Genomic DNA, 22,933 nt, shown 5'->3' with positions numbered 1-22,933 from the left:
GGAAAAAAACACGTGAAAGACTGTGCCATCTTCTAATAGATCTTCAGAAGTCAGAGCAAGTTCTGATTTCAGTCTGTGCTGGAGACAGACGCCTAGCTGAGTTAATGGGGGAAGAATGGCAGCTGGAGGGACTGGGTTCCTGGGTGCAGGTGGGTGGTGCCTGGAGCCTGTGAAAGTCTGACTCACACCTGGGCCCGTGGAAGAGGCTTGTCAGGCAAGAGAAATCGCTGTAATTTTGGGGCGCAGGGTGAAGGGGTCCTGAGTAAGGACAAAATGCAGGACATTAGGGCACAGCATTGAAGGCTCCCGTTGGAGCGGTAGGTGGGGTTCTCCGCTCCACAACTGGGAGATGCCGGACCACAGAGGGACAGGGAGGCAGCAGTGTCACCCCACGTTCCCAACCTCCTAGCACCCCAACTCCTTATGCCAAGAAATGAGCAACAGTAAGACCCTTGACCCCCTGGGCACTCACAGGCTAGTAGGGGACTTGATAAGATTTCAGGTGCTACCTGCCAGAAATAAAACAATGGGATGGAGAGTTTGCGAAGGGAAGCACCGGCCTCCTCGGAGGTGTTGATGGGAAGGAGTCTTCCAGCGCAGGGAATGGTGACTGCAAAGGTCCTGAGGCAGGAAACAGCTAGAGATCCTGGAGAAAGCTGCACTGTGAGGCTTCAGCAGGGACAGCAAGGGCGCGGTGGGTTTGGGGCCGGGGAAGGCCAAGTGGAGTTTTTAGATCACGGAACTGGATTTTAAGTGACTTAGCAGCAGCAGCAGGCCCACCCCCTGAAGAGTTTTAAAGTTAGCCTAGAACCAGGAAATCAACCCTGAATATTCATCGGAAGGACTGAAGCTGAAGCTCCAATACTTTGGCCACCTGATGAGAAGAGCCGACTCATTGGAAAAGCGATGCCGGGAAAGCGTGAAGGTGATTGAAGGCAGAAAGAGAAGGGGACGACAGAGGATGAGATGGTTGGACAGCACCACTCACTCAGTGGACATAAATTTGAGCAAACTCCGGGAGATGGTGAAGGACAAGGAAGCCTGGCAGGCTTCAGTTCATGGGGTCGCAGAGTGGGATACAACTTAGCGGGCTGAGCAACACAACCAGCTTCGGAGACTTTGCCTAGAGTTGTATTATCTCCGCGGTGGGGGTGGCGGGCTGAGGCGGGGCACCCGCGGCCGGCCCCGCCCCCGAGACCCGAGGGGCGGGGCTCCTGACAGGCGCAGGTCCCGCCCCGCGCGGCCCGGAACCGTGCTACAGCCCGGAGGTCGCCGGGAAGAAGCCCAGTACCAGCTCGCCTTGTCTGTCCTCCATGGCTGCCACGCTGCTCGCCCGGGCCTGTGGCCTTGTCCGCGGAGGTGAGTGCGTTCCGACCCCGCACGGTGGGGAGGCGGGCGGGGCGGGCGTGGGTCCGGGCAGCGGGTTCACCCCTGCGGCAGGGCGGGCGGACGGGCGGTGCCCCCTCCGGATCGCAAGGCCTTTGCCCCAGTTAGGCTACTCCTTGCGCCTGCGTGGCCCCTGCCCCGACCCCCAGTCCCAGCCCGCTTCTCACGCTGCACCACCGGCCCCACCCTCACCCCCTCACTTATTACACCTTCGGAGGAGGTTCAGGGTACGCCATTCCTAGGGTGCCAGGTCTGGGGTTGAACCCAGACCGTGACCTTGGGCCCTTGTGTGAAACGACCACAGTAATACTGCTGTTCTCATAGAGTTGTTACAAGGAGTAAAACACAGGTGCCTGGCAGATTACAGGAGCTCGCTAGTAGCCTCTTTCCCATCTTCTGATTTCTCTACCCTGTAGCCACAGTGGCACCTGTGGCCAGGGCTTCCCTTGCCCGGTCAAGACCCACTCACCCCGAATAATAGTAAAGGGGACCCTCTTTGAGAGCTGTCACTACTTTCAGCAGGGTTAGGGTTACGTGCTAAGTGCTCCGGTTAGTTTTCCTGGTTCTAGCCCAGGAGCAGAGCACTACTGTCCTCCACATTCAGAGAAGCCGGTGGAGTTAAGATCCTTGCCTGGGGTCGCAGAGCTGTGCTGCTGCTATCACTTGTTACGCTGGCCACTGAGTAGGACTGTTGTACAAAGTATTCAGCAAGCATGGCGAGCATTCCGTTCTGTTCTCAACAGCAGTGTTAATGACATTTTGGGCCCCTAGTTCTTTATCATGGGTTCTGTCCTGTACAAGGTTTAGCAGTGTTCCTGGCCTCTACCCACTCCCTACCACCCTTTGGTTGAGGCAACCAAAAATGTCTCGGGACATTGCCAGATGTCCCCCTGGGGGACACGAGTCATCTGTGGTGGAGAACCACCCAGTAAGTGAAAAAGTGTTCATCACTCAGTCGTGTCCAACTCTGTGACCCCATGGACAGTAGCCCGCCAGGCTCCTCTGTCCATGAAATTCTCCAGGCGAGAATACTGGAGTGGGTAGTCATTCCCTTCTCCAGGGGATCTTCCTGACCCAGGGGTCGAACTTGGGTCTCCTGCATTGCAGGCAGTTTCTTTACCATCTGAGCCACCAAGGAAGCCTACCCAGTAAGTGGATCACTGTTATTATTTTAATTACTACATGAGACCTCTTGCATTCCCCTTCCACTGACTCCTTTTCTCTCTGGCAGCCCCCTGGCCTTGGGGCTGGCGTCGCCTACATACCGTCTACCAGTCTGTTGAATTGCCCGAGACTCACCAGATGCTGCGGCAGACGTGCCGCGACTTTGCCGAGAAGGAGCTCTTTCCCATAGCAGCCCAGGTGGACAAGGAGCATCGCTTCCCAGAAGCTCAGGTGAGGGTTCCAACCTCAGCACCCAGTGATGGAATCTTCCCTCTGCTCCAGGATAACTGGTGACAGTGACAACCAGAGGCAGTGACACTGCAGCCAGGGAACCCTCAGGGTGTGTGGTCCTGGGAGCCAGAAAATGCCGTGGAGGTTTCCACTCTCCAGCATGAGGCCTGTAGCCAGGATAATAACTTCTGGAATAACAGTAATTGTGGTGGATGATTGCTATGCTTACTGTATACCAGGCATTGTGTTGATAATAATAGTTAACACATAAAATGCTGACATGTGCTTGGCACTCTCCTAAGTGCTGATGGGTTAGCACACCTGTTTCTTTTCTTTTATTTTTTTGGCTGCATCATGCAGAATCTTAGTTCCCTGACCGGGGATCGAACTCACGCCCCCTTTGGTGGCAGCTCGGAGTCTTAACCATTGGACCACTAGGGAAGTGCCTAGCTTATCTGTCTCTTAAAACTGTCCAATGAGATGAAGGTGCCATTATTACGTATCCTGTTGTGTAGTTGATGAAACTCGGATTGATGAGAGGCTTAAATAATGTGGCCCAAGGTCGTGGAGCTAATGAGTTACAGAGCTAAGGTTCCAACTCAAGTCTGTCTTCTGCCGGCCGCTGAGATCCCAGTCAGTCCTGTCCTTCCTATACCACTGTATCGTTCCTGCGAGGACAAGCGCTTCTGCTGTACCCTCCCATGGGATTTAACAAGTTGTCTGGTACATGATTGTAAACACTTAGTAGATATTGCTGAGATGACTTGTGATAAAGCGATTCTGTCAGGCCTGAATTCAGAACTTGTGATCGCTGTTAACATGCTTCTTCAGCCTTGGGGCCAGTTTTCCCATCTTAGTGCGTGCTGTGTGTTCACAGTATACCGGGCACTGTGCCTGGACTGTGGATATAACATCCAAAGAGCTCAAAGTAGAGTAGGTGGGTGGCATTCTGAGCACCAAAATGAATTGGGCACCTGTTATGTGGTAAGCCTTGAAGTTGTCTTCATTGCATTTAGTTATCCCTAGCTGCAGGTCTAATCTCCATTTGGCCTCCTGGAATGGTTGTGAGGATTGTAGGCGATCATGTATGTTAAGTTCATGGTGCATTTGAAAAACAGAAGCTATTAATACTATTATTATTTTTATTACAGTTGAGAAAGTTGAAGCACAGAGAGGGAATGTGATTTTCCAAGGCTTACCAGTCTGTGGAGCTAGAATTCATACTCTAAGTGTTCAGTTCAGTTCAGTCACTCAGTCGTAATCGACTCTTTGCAACCCCATGAACTGCAGCACGCCAGGCCTCCCTGTCCATCACCAACTCCCAGAGTTTACCCAAACTCATGTCCATCGAGTCAGTGATACCATCCAGCCATCTCATCCTCGGTCATCCTCTTTTCCTCCTGCCCCCAACCCCTCCCAGCATCAGGGTCTTTTCCAATGAGTCAACTCTTCGCATGAGGTGGCCAAAGTATTAGAGTTTCAGCTTCAGCATCAGTCCTTCCAATGAACACCCAGGACTGATCTCCTTTAGAATGGACTGGTTGGATCTCCTTGCAGTCCAAGGGATTCTTAAGAGTCTTCTCCAACACCACAGTTCAAAAGCATCAATTCTTTGACACTCAGCTTTCTTCACAGTCCAACTCTCACATCCATACATGACCACTGGAAAAACCATAACCTTGGCTAGACGGACCTTTGTTGGCAAAGTAATATCTCTGCTTTTCAATATGCTATCTAGGTTGGTCATAACTTTCCTTCCAAGGAGTAAGCGTCTTTTAATTTCATGGCTGCAATCACCATCTGCAGGGATTTTGGAGCCCCCAAAATAAAGTCTGACACTGTTTCCACTGTTTCCCCATCTATTTCCCATGCAGTGATGGGACCAGATGACATGATCTTTGTTTTCTGAATGTTGAGCTGTAAGCCAACTTTTTCACTCTCCTCTTTCACTTTCATCCATAGGCTCTTGAGTTCCTCTTCACTTTCTGCCATAAGGGTGGTGTCATCTGCATATCTGAGGTTATTGATATTTCTCCCAGCAATCTTGATTCCAGCTTGTGTTTCTTCCAGCCCAGCATTTCTCATGATGTACTCTGCATATAAGTTAAATAAGCAGGATGACAATATACAGCCTTGACGTACTCCTTTTCCTATTTGGAACCAGTCTGTTGTTCCATGTCCAGTTCTAACTGTTGCTTCCTGACCTGCATATAGGTTTCTCAAGAGGCAGGTCAGGTGGTCTGGTATTCCCATCTCTTTCAGAATTTTCCACAGTTTATTGTGATCCACACAGTCAAAGGCTTTGGCATAGTCAATAAAGCAGAAATAGATGTTTTTCTGGAGCTCTCTTGCTTTTTCCATGATCCACCGGATGTTGGCAATTTGACCTCTGTTTCCTCTGCCTTTTCTAAAACCACCTTGAATATCTGGAAGATCATGGTTCACGTATTGCTGAAGCCTGGCTTGGAGAATTTTGAGCATTACTTTTCTAGCGTGTGAGATGAGTGCAGTTGTGCAGTAGTTTGAACATTCTTTGGCATTGCCTTTCTTTGGGATTGGAATGAAAACTGACCTTTTCCAGTCCTGTGGCCACTGCTGAGTTTTCCAAATTTGCTGGCATATTGAGTGCAGCACTTTGACAGCATCATCTTTCAGGATTTGAAATAGCTCAACTGGAATTCCATCACCTCCACTAGCTTTGTTTGTAGTGATGCTTTCTAAGGCCCACTTAACTTCATATTCCAGGATGTCTGGCTCTAGGTGAGTGATCACACCATTGTGGTTATCAGGGTCATGAAGATCTTTTTTGTTCAGTTCTTCTGTATATTCTTGCCACCGCTTCCTAATATCTTCTGCTTCTGTTAGGTCCACACCATTCTGTCGTTTATTGGGCCCATGTTTGCATGAATTGTTCCCTTGGTGTCTCTAATTTTCTTGAAGAGATCTCTAGTCTTTCCCATTCTGTTGTTTTCCTCTATTTCTTTGCATTGATCACTGAGGAAGGCTTTCTTATCTCTCCTTGCTATTCTCTGGAACTCTGCATTCAGATGCTTATATCTTTCCTTTTCTTCTTTGCTTTTCGCTTCTCTTTTTTTCACAGCTATTTGTAAGGCCTCCCCAGACGGCCATTTTGCTGTTTTGCATTTCTTTTCTATGGGAATGGTCTTGATCGCTGTATCCCGTACAATGTCACGAACCTCGGTCTATAGTTCATCAGGCACTCTGTCTATCAAATCTAGTCCCTTAAATCTACTTCTCATTTCCACTGTATAATCATAAAGGATTTGATTTAGGTCATACCTGAAAAAGAACTGTACAAAAAAGGTCTTAATGACCCAGATAACCACTATGGTATGGTCAGTCATCTAGAACCAGAAGTCCTGGCATGCAAAGTCAAATGGGCCTTAGGAAGCATTACTACCAACAAAGCTAGTGGAGGTGACAGAATTCTAGCTGAGCCATTTCAGATCCTAAAAGATGATTCTGTGAAAGTGCTGCATTCGATATGCTAGCAAATTTGCAAAACTCAGCAGTGGCCACAGGACTGGAAAAGGTCAGTTTTCACTCCAACCCCAAAGAGGGGCAATACTAAAGAATGTCCAAACTACCACACAATTGCACTCATTTCACTTGTGAGCAAGACAATGCTCAAAACCCTTCAAGCTAGGCTTCAACAGTTCATGAACCGAGAACTTCCAAATGTGCAAGCTGGATTTAGAAAAGGCAGAGGAACCAGAGATCAAACTGCCAACATCCCCTGGATCATCGAAAAAGCATGAGAGTTCCAGAAAAACATCTACTTCTGCTTCATTGACCATGCTAAAGCCTTTGACTGTGTGGATCACAACAAACTGTGGAAAATTCTGAAAGAGATGGAATACCAGACCACCTGACCTGCCTCCTGAGAAATCTGTACAGAGGTCAAGAAGCGAAGTTAGAATTGGATATGGAACAACAGACTGTGTCAGAATTGGGAAAGGAGTACGTCAAGGCTGTATAGTGTTGTCCTGTTTATTCAACTTATATGCAGAGTACATCATGCGAAATACCGGGCTGGATGAATCACAAGCTGGATTCAAGATTGCTGGGAGAAATATCAGTAACCTCAGATATGCAGATGATACCCCCTTATGACAGAAGGCAAAGAGGAACTAAAGAGCTGCTTGATGAAGGTGAAAGAGGAGAGTGAAAAAGTTGGCTTAAAACTCAACATTCAGAAAATGAAGATCATGACATCCAGTTCCATCATGTCGTGGCAAACAGATGGGGAAACAGTGGAAACAGTGTCAGACTTTATTGTTTTGTGCTCCAAAATCACTGCGGATAGTGACTGCAGCCATGAAATTAAAAGACACTTGCTCCTTGGAAGAAAAGCTATGATAAACCTAGACAGCATATTAAAAAGCAGAGACATCACTTTGCCTACAAAGGTCTGTATAGTCCTTATATAAGCTATGGTTTTTCCAGTAGTCATGTATAGATGTGAGGGTTAGACCATAAAGAAGGCTGATTGCCCAGTAATTGATGCTTTCAAAGTGTTGTGCTGGAGAAGACTCTTGAGAGTACCTTGGACTGCAAGGAGATCAAACCAGTCAATCCTAAAGAAAATCAACCCTGAATATTCAATGTTGCTGAAACTCCAATGCTTTGGCCACCCGATGCAAAGAGCTGACTCATTGGAAAAGACCCTGCTGCTTCTGCTAAGTCACTTCAGTCATGTCTGACTCTGTGCGACCCCCTAGGCGGCAGCTCAACTGGCTCTGCCATCCCTGGGATTCCCCAGGCAAGAACACTGGAGTGGGTTGCCATTTCCTTCTCCAAGGAAAAGACCCTGATGCTGGGAAAGACTGAGGGCAGGATGAGAAGGGGACAACAGAGGATATGTTTGGATAGCATCACCGAGTGAATGGACATGAGTTTGAGCAAGCTCTGGGAGATGGTGAAGGACAGGGAAGCCTGGCGTGCTGCAGGCTTAGTGACTGAACAGCAACAGGGGATAAAGGAACAGTTGTAAGAATTGCCTGAAGTTCTAGGGCTTGGGGAGGAATGGTGCTAAATCTTCTGATCTCTGATCTTGCCACTGCCTCACATGAATTGGACGCTCTCATTTTGGTCACTGATGGGATGCAGCGGTTGCCCAGGGTGTCCCTTCGCTGAGGATCAAAGTGTATTGGCTCACAGTTTTTCTCACTGTCTCTGTTACTATGGGTGGTGCTCAGCTCTAGTTACAGAAGGAAATCCAGGACTTAAACAAGCAGAAGGATCAAAACGGTAGACACAGGGGTAATAGGATAGGCTGCAAAATTTAAAATAATACCAGTCGTGTTTTAAAATGACGATAGTAATAATAACAGGAGTAACTCTCATTTGGGGGTTACCATATTCCAGGTTGTTGTCCAGTTGCTCAGTCGTGTCTGACTCTTTGCGACCCCACAGACTGTAGCCCGCCAGGGTCCTGTGTCCTCCACTACCTCCTGGAGTTTGCTCAAACTCATGTCCAATAAACTGGTGATTTTCATGTACTCACCCTTAAATCATCAACAAACCACTCAGGCAGTTTCTTCACTGATCTCCAGTGTTCAGATGAGGAAACAGAAGCCAGGAATTTCATTTCCCTGTCAATAAAGCCACAGGGCTGGAATCGGAGGAGCCAGATGTAGATTCTGTGCTCCCCCCAACCTGCAGGAAATGCTTAGTCAGTGTTTTCTAATATTTTTTTTCCTGATGAATTTTTTCTCCCAGGAAAAGTGGGTTTCCTGAGGGAGAGTCAAGGGGAGAAGAATTGAGAGGTGGACAGGCCATGAAGGAGGTGGAAGGCTAGCGCCAGTCTCTGCTCACTTGGCTGGTTTTGTAATCTAGGTTTGAACTTTGGTCTTTCTGTGTCCAAACCTACCCCCCACAACTCCCAGGGGGAAAAAAAAGGAACAGTTATGGATATACAATGCTATTATATAATAAAGGGAAATTAGAAATAGAATGGTGTTTCCAAACCAGCTTTGGACTCCGGAACCTGAGAATGTATATGTGAATTTTTATCTATTTATTTATTTTTGGCCGCACTGTATGGCTTGCAGGATTTTAGTTCCCCAATTAGGGATTGAACCCAAGTCCCCTGCAGTGCAAGCACCGCGGCCTAACCACCGCAACCGCCAGGGACGTCCCTGTATGTGCGTGCTTATATCTAGAAAACGGAACCCAATTTCTTTTCCTTCATTCAGTGAATGTTTATTGAGTAAGTTTAATGTATTGGGTGCAAAATCTGCTTTTCCTCCTCTTGCCCTAATCTCAGATGATAGTGTACCACATAGAAGCCTCTCGAACCATACTCCATTTTTCCTCTTATTCACATGCACAGACTCTTGTTACCGCCACCCTGGTGGTGTCCCCTGAATAGCATCACCTTTCACCTCTCCTACCAAGAATTTGTCACTCTGTGTTCATAATCCCTGGTTCTCTGGGTGTGCTTATCATGCTATTGTGTGTGTCCTGTAACCCAGTTATTTTCTAAGGTTGCCTTCCTGAAGGCCAGGCTTGTTCAAACCCCTACCTCCTGGCCCAGCGAAACACCTCCTTGCCAAGTGAGTGCTTGGCATTCAGCAGATGTTTGCTGAATTTATGGACTTGAACTTTTTGGTCAAGTCATCCTGAATGCTCTTACTGTCCCAGCACTCGGCACACAGCAGCACAGCGTAGAAGCTGGGGAGGTGGCTCCCATGGCCCTTTCCCATGAATAAAGCAACGGATCTTCAACAAGTAAGGAGACGTGATTCTCTAAAGGGAGTTAGTTTGGACTCTCATGAGCATCGGCAAACTCAGGACAAACTTGACTTTTTAGAAATGTGAGCTTTAGAAGTGACTTAAAAGCACTGATTTGTATACGAAGCATCCTCTGAAACAGGTCCCACATATGAAGGCAGAGGTGCTGAAGGCTTGCTTTGCTAAGAAAGGGGTCTTTCTCTTTCTCACATGTTCTCTTGGGAGTTTTGTTTTTTTGTTTTTAAATAAACTTCATGCATTTAAAATATTTATTTATTTATTTACTTTTGGCCATGCAACTGGGGCCTCCCCAGGTGACTCAGTGGTAAAGAATCCGCCTGCAATGCAGGAGTTGTGGGTTCTATCCCTGGGTCAGGAAGATGCCCTGGAGGAGGGAATGGCAACCCACTCCAGTCTTCTTGCCAGGAAAATCCCATGCACAGAGAAGCCTGGTAGGCTACAGTCCATGGGGTCACAAAAGAGTTGGAAACAACTTAGTGACTGAGAATGTACGCAGCACATGAGCACCCTTAATTCCGACACCCTTATGCTCATGAGAGTCCAAACTAACTCCCTTTAGAGAATCACGTCTCCTTACTTGTTGAAGATCCGTTGCTTTATTCATGGGAAAGGGCCACGGGAGCCGCCTCCCCAGCTTCTACTCTGTGCTGGTGTGTGCCAAGAACCCATAATTCAATCAGGAATTGAATCCGCAACCCCTGCGTTGAAAATGGGGCGTCTTAACCACTAGACTGCCAGGGAAGTCCCTCTCTTGCGGGTTTGGAAGGCAGTGGCACCCTACTCCAGTACCCTTGCCTGGAAAATCCCATGGATGGAAGAGCCTGGTGGGCTGCAGTCCATGGGGTCACTAACAGTCGGACACGACTGAGCGACTTCACTTTCACTTTTCTCTTTCATGCTTTGGAGAAGGAAATGGCAACCCACTCCAGTATTCTTGCCTGGAGAATCCCAGGGACAGGGGAGCCTGGTGGGGTGCCGTCTATGGGGTTGCACAGAGTCGGACACGACTGAAGTGACTTAGCAGCAGCAGCAGGCTTGGCCCGGTCAGGGTTGCAGGTCCACACTCCTGGTTCACAGACACAGGCATGGAGAGTAACCACTGTGGGTAGTGTCTCTGAGGGGCTCTCCTTGCGATCGCTCAAAATTGGCAAAAATATTGGCAAAAATATTAGGGAGGCTGGCTGCTGTTAGCCAGTTAACATCAAACATGCCGAGATCAGAAATGGTTTCTGCAGCTGGACACACGGTCTTTTTGTGTGTGTGTGTACTGCTTTTTATTTTGTCTTCGCTTTCTTCTTGATCACGCCATCTCTTCTCTCCACTGCCTTTCCGTCTCCACATTTTCCCTGGAATGGTCCTGCAGCTGGCCATGGCGTATTGCCAGAAATCTCCAGATACACTTGAGAATGAGAAAGCTTGGGGGGGAAATAGCATGCTGGTGAGGCCGCCACGTGGGTGCAGTCACTGGGGACTCCGGCAGCTTTCTCTTCTGGTACAGAGAGCACTAGGGGGCGGGGTGAGGGGCAGAGAGCCAGGGGCCCTGGCTTTCTCATCGGACTCTGGGTGTCCCGGGACCGTCACCATCTGCGCGAGAGCCCCGACCCATCACAGGAAAACGGGGTTGTCCTTGTCCTGCCTGTACTCCACCTGGGAATTTCGGTTCCCCTTCTGTCTCCTGGGGTGAAATGGAGTCTTCTTGGTGTGGTGGGCTAATGTGTCACTTATCCCATGGTCGTGGACCAGAGAGAGAGAGAGAGAGAGACTAAAGAGGGGGGTGTGTGTCTTAATGCCTAGAGAAGCTGGATGGTGCATGTAGGGTGAGACAAATGGGGCTTTTTTTTTTTTTCTACTTCAGTTTCTTTTGTTGTTTGGCCAGAGAAAGCCCTCCAGTGGGGTTCCTGTCTGGGCCTGAGCATGAATCTTGGGGACGCTGCGTATTTCTAGCTCCTGGTAGAATGCAGCTCTAGCTGGTAAGCCAGCACAGGCTTCCCCAGTAAACCACTACCTCACTCTGGAATAGGTTTGCCGGAGGCCATAAGTGTGGGCTCAAAAGGGGCTCTGTTCTGAGGCCATCCCGGTGCTGGCCCTGGGCTCTGAGTCCCCAGGTTGTGCTCAGAGACAGACAGCGCCTCAGCTGCACTCTACTTCCCACCCTCACCCACTCCTTGATCTGGTAGCTTGCAGTGAACCATGTCGGATTCAGTGACCTCCCAAGAAGATTCAGCTTCAGGACCAGAGACCAGGCTTGACCACTCAGGGCTCTTTTGTGGCAGAAGTTTTATTACAGTGAAAAGGGACAGAGGAAGCTTCTGACACAGACATCAGAAGGGGGCGGAGAATGCTAGTCTTAGCAAGGGAGCTATATATATTTTTAATTGGTTATTACAATAAATCAAAAGAATGTCTCACAGTTGTAGAGATCTTACTAGACCCACTCCCACAATTTACATTTTAAGATGACAGAATTAGAACTAACAATAGAAAGATTTTACTAGACCCCCCTCCCATAATATACATTTTAAGATAACAGGATTAGTCAGAAGGTTCTCAAGAAAGAGAAACATGTCCTCAAGCAGGATACATTGTTGTTATATATGTAATCCTTGGGCTTCCCTCATAGCTCTGTTAGTAAAGAATCCACCTGCATTGCCGGAGACCCCGGTCCAATTCCTAGATTGGGAAGATCCACTGGAGAAGGGATAGGCTACCCACTCCAGTATTCTTGGGTTTCCCTGGTGGCTCAGCTGGTAAAGAATCTGCTGGGTTCCATCCCTGGGTTGGGAAGATCCCCTGGAGAAGGGAAAGCCTACCCACTCGAGTATTCTGGCCTGGAGAATTCCATAGACTGTAATATAGTCTATAATATAGTGTATGTTACAGTCCGTGGGTTCGCAAAGAGTCAGACAGGACTGAGAACATCATGTTCAGGAGAACAGGATCATGGCCAAGAGAAACATGTCCTCAAGCAGGATACATTGTTGTTTTATATATAAAATCCTTAGTACAGAGTTGAAGCTGAGTTGTTTTATCAGCTCTGGGCTTAAAGAAAAAAACATCTGATGTGACTAAAACTAAGGAATATAGGGGGGAAAAATTTGTCCCTTTCTCCTCCTTGAGAACTCCAGACCCCTATCTCCTCTTTGAGAGCCCCAGACCCCTCTTTCCTCCTTGGGGACCCCTGACTTCCTATCAACTTACCTAGAAGTTGACTCTCAGATCCTCCCACCCTCACCCACTCCTCGGTCCCCGCCAGCTCCCTGAGCAGTGTCACCTGCTGCTGTCCCCAGGTGTGCAGTGACCACAGAATTTTTTTTTTAAGTGACTCTGGAAATGCCACGTCCCTGGTGGCTCTGAATCCTATTTGTCACTGTGTACTAGCTTCCGATTGCTGTTGCAGCACCAGGCCCCAGAAGCAGTGGCGTAAGGCAGTGTACACTTAGTACCTGACCATTCCTGGAGGGCAGAAATCCAGAGCTGGTCTCTCTGGGCTCTGATCAAGGTTTGGGCAGGCCTTTGGGCAGGCCCCAGGGAGAGTCACTGCCTGGCCTTTTCCTGTTTCTCCTCTTTCCCTTACAAGGGCCCTGTGAAGACACAGGATGTCCTGGATGATCCCCTGGATGATCCAGGGAAGCCCGTCCTCACCTCAGGGTCCTTTGCTTAATCTCCTCGGCAGAGTCTCTTTGAGCATACTCAGTCTCTTTGAACCTGGGGATTAGGGCGCGCTTGTCTCTGTGAGGCTGTCATTCTGCCTCCTAGGCACAGGCCATCTCCTCCCCCGTATTACAGGGGAGACCCTGAGGTGGGTCAGGCCCACCCCAAGCGTAGAGCCTTGCAAATTGTCTCGCATGGGAACAACTCAAGGTGGAATCAAACACCCAGTTTCATAGAGGGACACAAATCATTGTGAAAGTTCAGCAAATTCACCGATGCCTCTCTTCCCGGACATTGCTGTCGAGTCAAGAACGTCTCAGTCACTTAATGATAAGAAATGCCACTCTAATTCTTAGAGAAATGCAAATGGAAACTATAGGGGTACCACCTCACACCGGTCGGAATGGCCATCATTCAAAAGTCTCTGAATAATAAATGCTGGAGAGGGTGTGGAACAAAGGGAACCCTCCTGTGCTGTTGGTGGGAATGTAAATTGATGCAGTGGATAACAGTAGGGAGGCTCCTCAGAAAACTGAAAATAGAGTCGCCATGTGGTCCAGCAGTCCCAGTACTGGGCATATATCCAGACAAAGCTATAATTTGAAAAGATAACATGGACCCCTGTGTTCCTAGCAGCACTGTGCACAGTAGCCAAGACAGGCAAACAACCTGTCCATGGGCAGATAAGCGGATAAAGAACATGTGGCTCGTACATAGGGTGGAATATTGCTCAGCCACGAGCAAGGATGACATAATGTCACTTGCAGTACCGTGGTGGCCCTAGAGGTTATCATACGAAGTGAAGTAAGTCAAAGAGAAAGACAAATACCATGTGATATCACTTACCTGTGTTACCTAAAACACATCACAGATTGAACCTATCTACTAATACGGAACAGAAACAGACTCACAGACAGGGAGAACAGACACGTAGTTGCCAAGGAGACGGGGGTGAGGGAGGGACGAATTGGGAGTTTGGGGTTAGCAGGTGCAAACTCTTGTATACAGGATGGATAAACAGCAAGGCCTTTTCTGTACAGCACATGGAACTATATTCAATATCCCGCGGTAAACCATATGGAAAAGAATATGAAAAAGAATCTGTATAGCAGAGTTACTTTGCTATACAGCAGAAAATTCACACAGCATTGTAGATCAACTGGCGGTTGCTGGGGTCCAGCCCCGGTGGATCCAGGGTAATTTGAAGCAGGGACGGAGTAGGCGTCTAGAGGAAAATTGATTAATTAAAGATATGGAGAGAGATTAGAAAAGAACAGTGTAGTAGGAAAATTAGTGGAGAAAAGAGGCTGAATAACTTGGTTTACGCGGAGAACCAATAAAACTCTGACACAAGGAGTTTGCACCACCTACGTAGGCCACAGGTGTCTTCCAGGTCTCCCGAAGGAGCAGAGACGTTCTGATCTAAGAAGCCCCGGCAAAACTAGTAGGCCTGGTGAGCCTCCGCACTCCAGATGGAAATTCAGCCAGAAAAGAAAAGAGCGAGAAAAGACGACACGGGGGAAACCAGTCTTTCCACAAACTGGTCCGTTTCTTTATTTTCCAGGTCCGCTTTTATACTTTTAGTTGTACATAGAGATAAATGTAAGAAACAGAGTCACACAGGGTCAGCTGCTCTGACCCTTATCTAAAGACAGTGTTCTTTGCGTATCTTTGTTCTTACAAGGGTCTTATGTTTGTTTACAATATCTTCTGGTTTGGGGACCGATTAACATTTTATGGCCCCATCTTTCTTTCTATTGATAAATGTTCAGTTCAGTTCAGTTCAGTTGCTCAGTCGTGTCCGACTCTTTGCGACCCCATGAATCGCAGCATGCCAGGCCTCCCTGTCCATCACCAAATCCCGGAGTTCATTCAGACTCGCGTCCATTGAGTCAGTGATGCCATCCAGCCATCTCATCCTCAGTCGTCCCCTTCTCCTCCTGCCCCCAATCCCTCCCAGCATCAGAGTCTTTTCCAGTGAGTCAACTCTTCGCATGAGGTGGCCAAAGTACTGGAGTTTCAGCTTTAGCATCATTCCTTCCAAAGAAATCCCAGGGATTGATAAAGGATAGTCAATCAGAAAACTTGTTTTCCCTTAAGATCTACTTAGTCTTAAGATAGTGATAAAGTTACATTCTTACATAGCAAGGACACAATGATTTATAACAAAGAAAGAGGAGTACAGTGATTTATAACAAAGAGAAAATTCACTAACTCAAAAGTCTAGTATTGCTAACATCAAAACTACTGTATTTCTTTTTCTACATTCCAATTACATTGATTAACATACTCCCAGATGCCTAAGGATATGGAGGCCTGTTGGCAATCATTAACTCAGCAATGAAACCCTTCACGAACATGATTTTTATCTTTAGAAAAACCCTATGCTAACTAAGACTTTCAAAATACTCCAAACTCTCTGTGCTGTTTATGGTTGAGAGGCTGTAAACAATCTCAAAATTCTCCAAGCCAGGCTTCAGCAATACGTGAACCGTGAACTCCCTGATGTTCAAGCTGGTTTTAGAAAAGGCAGAGGAACCAGAGATCAAATTGCCAACATCTGCTGGATCATGGAAAAAGCAAGAGAGTTCCAGGAAAACATCTATTTCTGCTTTATTGACTATGCCAAAGCCTTTGACTGTGCGGATCACAATAAACTGTGGAAAATTCAGAAAGAGATGGGAATACCAGGCCACTTGACCTGCCTCTTGAGAAATCTGTATGCAGGTCAGGAAGCAACAGTTAGAACTGGACATGAAACAACAGACTGGTTCCAAATAGGAAAAGGAGTACGTCAAGGCTGTATATTGTCATCCTGCTTATTTAACTGATATGCAGAGTACATCATGAGAAATGCTGGACTGGAAGAAACACAAGCTGGAATCAAGATTGCTGGGAGAAATATCAATAACCTCAGATATGCAGATGACACCACCCTTATGGCAGAAAGTGAAGAACTAAAAAGCCTCTTGATGAAAGTGAAAGAGGAGAGTGAAAAAGTTGGCTTAAAGCTCAACATTCAGAAAACGAAGATCTTGGCATCCTGTCCCATCACCTCATGAGAAATAGATGGGGAAACAGTGGAAACAGTGTCAGACTTTATTTTTGGGGCCTCCAAAATCCCTGCAGATGGTGACTACAGCCATGAAATTAAAAGACGCTTACTCCTTGGAAGAAAAGTTATGACCAACCCAGATAGCATATTCAAAAGCAGAGACATTACTTTGCCGACTAAGGTCCGTCTAGTCAAGGCTATGGTTTTTCCTGTGGTCATGTACGGATGTGAGAGTTGGACTGTGAAGAAGGCTGAGCACCGAAGAATTGATGCTTTTGAACTGTGGTGTCGGAGAAGATTCCTGAGAGTCCCTTGGACTGCAAGGAGATCCAACCAGTCCATTCTGAAGGAGATCAGCCCTGGGATTTCTTTGGAAGGAATGATGCTAAAGTTGAAGCTCCAGTACTTTGGCCACCTCATGTGAAGAGTTGACTCATTGGAAAAGACCCTGATGCTGGGAGGGATTGAGGGCAGGAGGAGAAGGGGACAACTGAGGATGAGATGGCTGGATGGCATCACTGACTCGATGGACGTGAGTCTGAGTGAACTCCGGGAGATGGTGATGGACAGGGAGGCCTGGCGTGCTGCGATTCATGGGGTCGCAAAGAGTTGGACACGACTGAGCGACTGAACTGAACTGAAACAATCATGTACGTAGTAGCAAGAGTGTGGATAATCCTGTTACACAAGCTAGTCTGCCAGCAGAGAGGTTTGACCTGAGACATTCCTTTTATATGCAGGAGACTATTAACTGAAGCTCTAAGTTAATTTTCCAGAGAAAGGTGGTCGGGGATAGCCCCTGTTAATGTCAGAAGAGTGTAGTGTAACAGACAGATTTTGGTTTTGGGGATAGATGCTCGAGCAGATCTAAGGGACCCCTTGAGTTCTTGATCCACCTTGCCTGCATGACCTTGTCATGGGTGGGGTCGGGGAGTCCCTTGAGTCCTGATCCGCCTTTGCTCATCAGGGCTCTTCCTCATGACCTTTGCCATGGGTGGGATCTCCTGTGCTGGCTCCTGGCAAGCGGTCAATAAGACTTTCTTTTTTAAACTCCGTACACGGATCACTCACCTTGTGCAGACTGAGCTGGTTGTGGTCCTGGAGTCAGTGCTGGGTTTCAGTCTCACCCCACCATTTACAAGGTCCACCCTGTGCAAATCGCTCCACCTCCCTGAGCTCCGGCTTCCTCACCTGTGACATGAGGTTGACTCAGCAAAGCTTCAAGCTTCGGAGAGACTCGACCGAGAATACACATGAAGCGCTTTCCAGCGCTGAGCATGTAAAAGGCACTTGATCATTAACCCCAGCCACTCCTGGATTCCAAGTCAGACATTCCAGGCTCTTCCCTTTAATCGAGTCTTTCACTGGCACTAGAATACAGCAGTGGGCAAAACTGCACCATCTCTGCCCTTGTGGTCAGGGAGAGAGACCGTAATCAGAACAAGCACATGAAAAGGTGTGAAGTTACAGGTCCTGCGGGAGTGTGTGATTAAAGGATTTGACTCAGTGAGGTCCGAGATGGCCACCCAGCAGAAGTGATGCCTGAGCTGAGACCCCCAGGCGGGAGGAGTTAACAACCCGTTGATACGGGGCATCACTGACAGGAACAGCATGTGCAAAGGCCCTGTGGTGGGGAGGACAGGCTGTGTGGTGAGCGTGAGGGGCTGAAAGGTCTGTGTGGCACTGTGCTGCCCTGCTCCTTCACCTCAGAGCCCCCGAAGCCTTCTTGTGCCTTCTGCGTGCTCACCGGTTGTGGCTGTAGACACAGAGATGAGTGAGGGCAGAGTATGGGGACAGGACTGCCTGAGACAACAGGGCTGTCATACAGATCCAGCCTTGGGGGTTCCGGGGTGGGTGGTTAGGGTCACATGACCTAAGTTTCTGTGGGCACCAGCCTGGGGGCAGGTGGGTTGGGGTTGGAGAGGGTGGGCCCTGTGGCCCCACCCTACCCCCGTCCCCCGGGAGCTGCCCTTGACATCCTTCCCTGGGGCCAGGTGAAGAAGATGGGCGAGCTGGGGCTCATGGCCATGGACGTGCCCGAGGAGCTCGGCGGAGCCGGCCTCGATTACCTGGCCTACTCCATCGCCATGGAGGAGATCAGCCGGGGCTGCGCCTCCACGGGAGTCATCATGAGTGTCAACAATGTGAGTCTCCCGCCTGGGCCTCGGACACACAGGCAGCGGGGGAGGGAGGCTCCAGACGGCCCCACGTCCGGGCACAGCCCTCCCTTGGCTCCCCGCCCTTGACCGCCACTAGGCCTGGTCCTTTGCATGGGGCCTCTGGAGAGAGGAGGCCTGGGGGTGGGTCTGCGGGTGTGCTGGGGCCTGCAACGACCTCCCCACACTGTCCCCCCAGTCCCTCTACTTAGGGCCCATCCTGAAGTTCGGCACCAAGGAGCAGAAGCAGCGGTGGGTCACTCCCTTCACTAGTGGCGAGAAGATCGGCTGCTTCGCCCTCAGTGAACCAGGTACCACCCTGGGACCGTGCTCACCCGCCCCGCCCCCGCCCCGCCCTGCCTGCGCTGGGAAGGACGGACCTGCACCCCGCGGTCCCTTTGGCTTGGAGACAGCCAGGTGCCACGTCCCCCCACCTCTAGAGAGGGAGCTGGTGTGGCCCTCCAGCCCCTTCTCTCAGGAGCCAGACCCTGATTCCCTGCGCCTGGGTCTGGTCCATCAGCTGTGGGGGTTGGGGGGTTGGGGTGGGGGTGGGGCGTGGAATGGGGGTGTTGCTTGGCGGGGTTGCGGGGTGCTTGGTGTGGGAGGTGTGAGCTTGGGTCCTGGGCAAGCTGGCGGCGGTGGACTCTGAGTCTGCGTGTGGGGCAGGGAACGGCAGCGATGCAGGGGCCGCGGCCACCACCGCGCGGGCAGACGGTGACTCGTGGGTCCTGAGTGGCACCAAGGCCTGGATCACCAACGCCTGGGAGGCCTCAGCCGTCGTGGTCTTCGCCAGCACCGACAGATCCTTGTATAACAAGGTGGGGGGCCCGCAAGGGAGGGGCGGCGAGCGGTTCAGTTTCTCCAGCTACGTCTCTGGTCTGACAGCCGCTTGGGCTCCGGGGCTCTTGCCAGCCGACCCTTTCCGGCCCCGGGCGGCGCTGTCCCCGGAGGAGCCGGCAGAGGGCATCACAGCGAGGTTCTGAGGGAGGTGGAAATTGCGGGGGGGGGGGCCGAGTGGGAGTCTCGGGTGGTTCGTCTGAGGGGCGTGGCCTCGGGCCGGTGAGCAAGTCAGGGGCGTGTCCCGGCCTCCAGGGCATCAGTGCCTTCCTGGTCCCCATGCCCACACCCGGGCTCACGCTGGGGAAGAAGGAAGACAAGCTGGGCATCCGGGCCTCGTCCACGGCCAACCTCATCTTCGAGGACTGTCGCATCCCCAAGGACAGCCTGCTGGGGGAGCCGGGGCTGGGCTTCAAGGTCGCCATGGTGAGCCTGGCAGCGGGGGGCGGGGATCCCTAGGGTGAGGCCCTGGGGAACGGCCGGCTCCTGACAGGTGGGTCCTCACAGCAAACCCTGGACATGGGCCGCATCGGCATCGCCTCCCAGGCCCTGGGCATCGCCCAGGCCGCGCTGGACTGTGCTGTGAGCTACGCCGAGAACCGCAGTGCTTTCGGGGCGCCCCTCACCAAGCTGCAGAGCATCCAGGTAACGGAGGCGCAGCCTTGCCTGGACGCCAGAGGGACGCGGTTTCGGCCTGTCCTGTCTGGCTCCCGGAAGGCTTTCGGCCTCGGCCCTGTCCTCCGCCCTCCTCCATCCCGCCCCTCAGGAAGAGGGGAGGGCGGGCCAGCACTGACGGTGGGGCGGGTCTGGGCTGTTGCAGTTCAAGTTGGCGGACATGGCCCTGGCCCTGGAGAGTGCCCGGCTGCTGACCTGGCGCGCTGCCATGCTGAAGGACAACAAGAAGCCTTTCACCAAGGTGCCAGTGGGGCAGGGGGTCTCCCCGGGCCCAGGCCAGAGCTTCCGTGGCGGCAGAGGCACTGAGGGAGCCGTCTGGGCGGGGTCCCAGTTCCTTGAGCCTGTGGGTTTATCGCTCCAAGGGGCGGCTTCCCCAAGCCCGCCCTGTTGAACAGGCCAGGTGCTAAGAATTTCTGACGCCACCGTCCTCTGTGGTTAGGAGGCGGCAATGGCCAAGCTGGCTGCATCGGAGGCCGCAACTGCCATCACCCACCAGGTGAGCGTCCCCACTGCCTGGGTGAGCTCCCCAGGGTTGGTTAAGCGGCAGTGTGCCGGCTGCTGCTTCCTCCCCGCTGGTCCTTCCACGGGGATGGTCCTGCCCTGTCTCTCCCCCACGAGTTGGGGAGGGCAGGGGCTGGTCTTCCTTTCCTGAGCCCTTGCGTTCCCCCTCAGGCCATGCAGATCCTGGGCGGCATGGGCTACGTGACGGAGATGCCGGCTGAGCGGCACTACCGCGACGCCCGCATCACCGAGATTTATGAGGGCACCAGTGAGATCCAGAGGCTGGTGGTCGCCGGGCACCTGCTCAAGAGCTACCGGAGCTGAGCCCTCTGTGGAGGGCCGACCGTGCTGGCCGGGGAGCTGGGCTGGCCCGAGGACCCTGGAAAAGGGGGCGGAAGGAGGGGCGGGGCCACGCCCCCTCTTGCCAGGACCCCTCCCACCCCAGGCCCAGCCTCCTGGGTGGGCCTGCTGCCGGCTGTCACCTCTGTCCACCCTGGAGTCGGCTTCCTAGGAGGAAGCGGAGGCGGGGCTGCGACCTGGCCTGAGGACGCCCATCTCCAGCTCCGTTTCTTGACTTTGTTCCCTCTCCACCGTTGACCGTGCCTTATTTTCTTCATCTGGGGGCTGGCCCGTGGGGAGAAATGATCCCCCCGGGGACTCCCCGGTTCTGTCCTGTGGGTCCTGGCGCTGAGCAGGAGACCCAGCGTCTGCCATTTCCTCTGAGGTCAGGGTCTGGAGGAGTGGGGTGGAGGCCCGAACGACCACATCTCGACGCAGAAGTTGCGTTCTCTGAGGCCACCACCGCCTTGGGGCTGGGTCGTTATGGAAGCCTTCCTGCGCATCGATAACCTTTGTAAAGTATAAATGAGTACAGGTGAGGGATCTGACTTGTGCTTTGGGACAATTATATGTGGGAACCGAATAATAAAGCATACCTGTCCCCTGACCCTTGTGTCCTTGCCTGAGTGCTGCTGGGGAGGGAACGATGGTCCTTTAGCCTGCTCTCTACAAACCCCCACCCTGTGTGAGTGTGTATGTGAGGTGGGGGGCGGCGCGGCTGAACAGAACCAGGGACTCCTGCATTGCAGGCAGATTCATTACCATCTGAGCCACTAGGGAAGCGCAAAGTTTTGGAGAGAGGGGTTAATCATAAACTCAGCAAGGAAACGGGTTTTAGGAGAGTTGGGTTTTCAGTCCCGGTGCTGCGGGGCTGGCGTTGGAAGGGAAGAGCCTCTGCGGGGATCGAGGGGAGCACGCGACCATCACCGCTGTGGCCCAAGGCAGAGAAGAGAGTGGAGCTGCTGGAGAAGACGGAAAAGGGGGTTGGGGTGGGAGTGAGAAGAGCCCGCAAAGAGCTTCAGAGGAGGTGGGGACAGCCCGCCGCCGCCGAGCGGGAAGGGCTGAGACGTAGACTTGAGGTCTCTGGAGGGCAGAGGGAACGGGGACATGATCCATTTGGAGCCACCATGCAGTGGGCGCCCAACCACGCGGGCCGTCGCCGCGCGCGGATTCCGTGCAGGTTTGGGAGGCCGCCTCCAGCCCGCGGACCCCGGGCGCCCAGGGCCGGCCTTGCTTTTGACCCTCCGGCAGCGCCCGAGCCGAGGCTCCCGCGGGAGAGAGCGGTTCTTTGGGCACACGTTCCCTGGTGGCGGGGCACCTGGTCCAAGTGCGCGGGATGGAGGAGCCTGGCCGTGCGGGGCCGGGAGGCGCAGCGGAGGCGGCGTGTTTCCCCCACCGCGCAGGCGGGCGAGGCGTGACTGGTAACAGGTGCGGGATCCCGGGATCCCGAGATGCCCAGGCGCACGGACGCGGCCGCCAGGAGCGCACGGACCGCTTCGCTGCTGCCTCGGCGTCTGCGGAGCTCCGCCTCCTCCTACTCCAGGTAAGCGGCCAGCGCACCCCTCTGCGGGACCCTGGTTTGGGGTGCAAGCTGAAGGTGCGGGGAGCAGCCTGGGATTCCGGGCTCCTGCCCCGGAGCAGCCACGGTTGAGCCACCTGGGAGGCTGGGGAAGGACGGTCTCTCTCAGTGACTGGGGCACCACAGGCGTCCAGATGGCACCACAACGCCTCCAACAAGGCAGCCCTGGCTCCTGGCCCGGGTGAGGGTGTGGGGACAGGCACGAGGTTGAGGCAGTCTCTGGGCCTTTCCTCCAGGCAGTGGTGGAGGGTGAAGGGGCTTTGAGGTTCACAGGGGAACAGAGGGGGCCCAACCTGAGCCCCGGTCCCAGGCGGGGCGCCAGGCTGGGAACCTGCTTCTCCTGCTCCGGACTCTGGCCCCTCCTGGCCTGGCATCAAGCCTGCCTGGCCTCCCTGCTGCAAAGGCTCCAGGCCGTGAAGGGCCAGGCAGCCAGAGCCACAGAGCTCCTTCAGGGCACAGGGCTGGGCCAGCGGAGTCAGCCCCGCACGGGAAATACGCTGATTTGCCCAGTGGCCGCCCCAGCTGACAGTGTTCTTCTCAGATACGGCTGGGAAGAACCTCAGCGACAGGGCCAGATAGAGC

The 22,933-nt window shown here is 51.9% G+C and overlaps 1 protein-coding gene across 1 annotated transcript; it reads left to right on the top strand.

Annotated features, from left to right (window-relative positions):
* ACADS (acyl-CoA dehydrogenase, C-2 to C-3 short chain) lies at positions 1,219–21,379 on the top strand. The gene is made up of 10 exons (XM_018061122.1): positions 1,219–1,359; positions 2,618–2,781; positions 18,259–18,408; positions 18,620–18,731; positions 19,087–19,238; positions 19,513–19,683; positions 19,765–19,902; positions 20,078–20,173; positions 20,372–20,428; positions 20,605–21,379. Exons 1-10 carry the CDS (start codon positions 1,314–1,316, stop codon positions 20,755–20,757), a joined length of 1,239 nt encoding a protein of 412 aa, XP_017916611.1. The 5' UTR covers positions 1,219–1,313; the 3' UTR covers positions 20,758–21,379.

This window comes from Capra hircus, chromosome 17, assembly GCF_001704415.2.
Source record: "Capra hircus breed San Clemente chromosome 17, ASM170441v1, whole genome shotgun sequence".
In the NCBI taxonomy this organism is placed as follows: domain Eukaryota; kingdom Metazoa; phylum Chordata; class Mammalia; order Artiodactyla; family Bovidae; genus Capra; species Capra hircus.
This window is presented reverse-complemented; position numbering and strand designations above follow the sequence as displayed.

Coding starts and splice junctions, on each gene's coding strand:
- ACADS (XM_018061122.1), top strand. CDS start 1,314: ATGGCTGCCACGCTGCTCGCCCGGGCCTGTGGCCTTGTCCGCGGAG. Junction 1,360..2,617: donor CTGTGGCCTTGTCCGCGGAG/GTGAGTGCGTTC, acceptor TCTCTCTGGCAG/CCCCCTGGCCTTGGGGCTGG. Junction 19,903..20,077: donor CCAAGCTGCAGAGCATCCAG/GTAACGGAGGCG, acceptor GGGCTGTTGCAG/TTCAAGTTGGCGGACATGGC.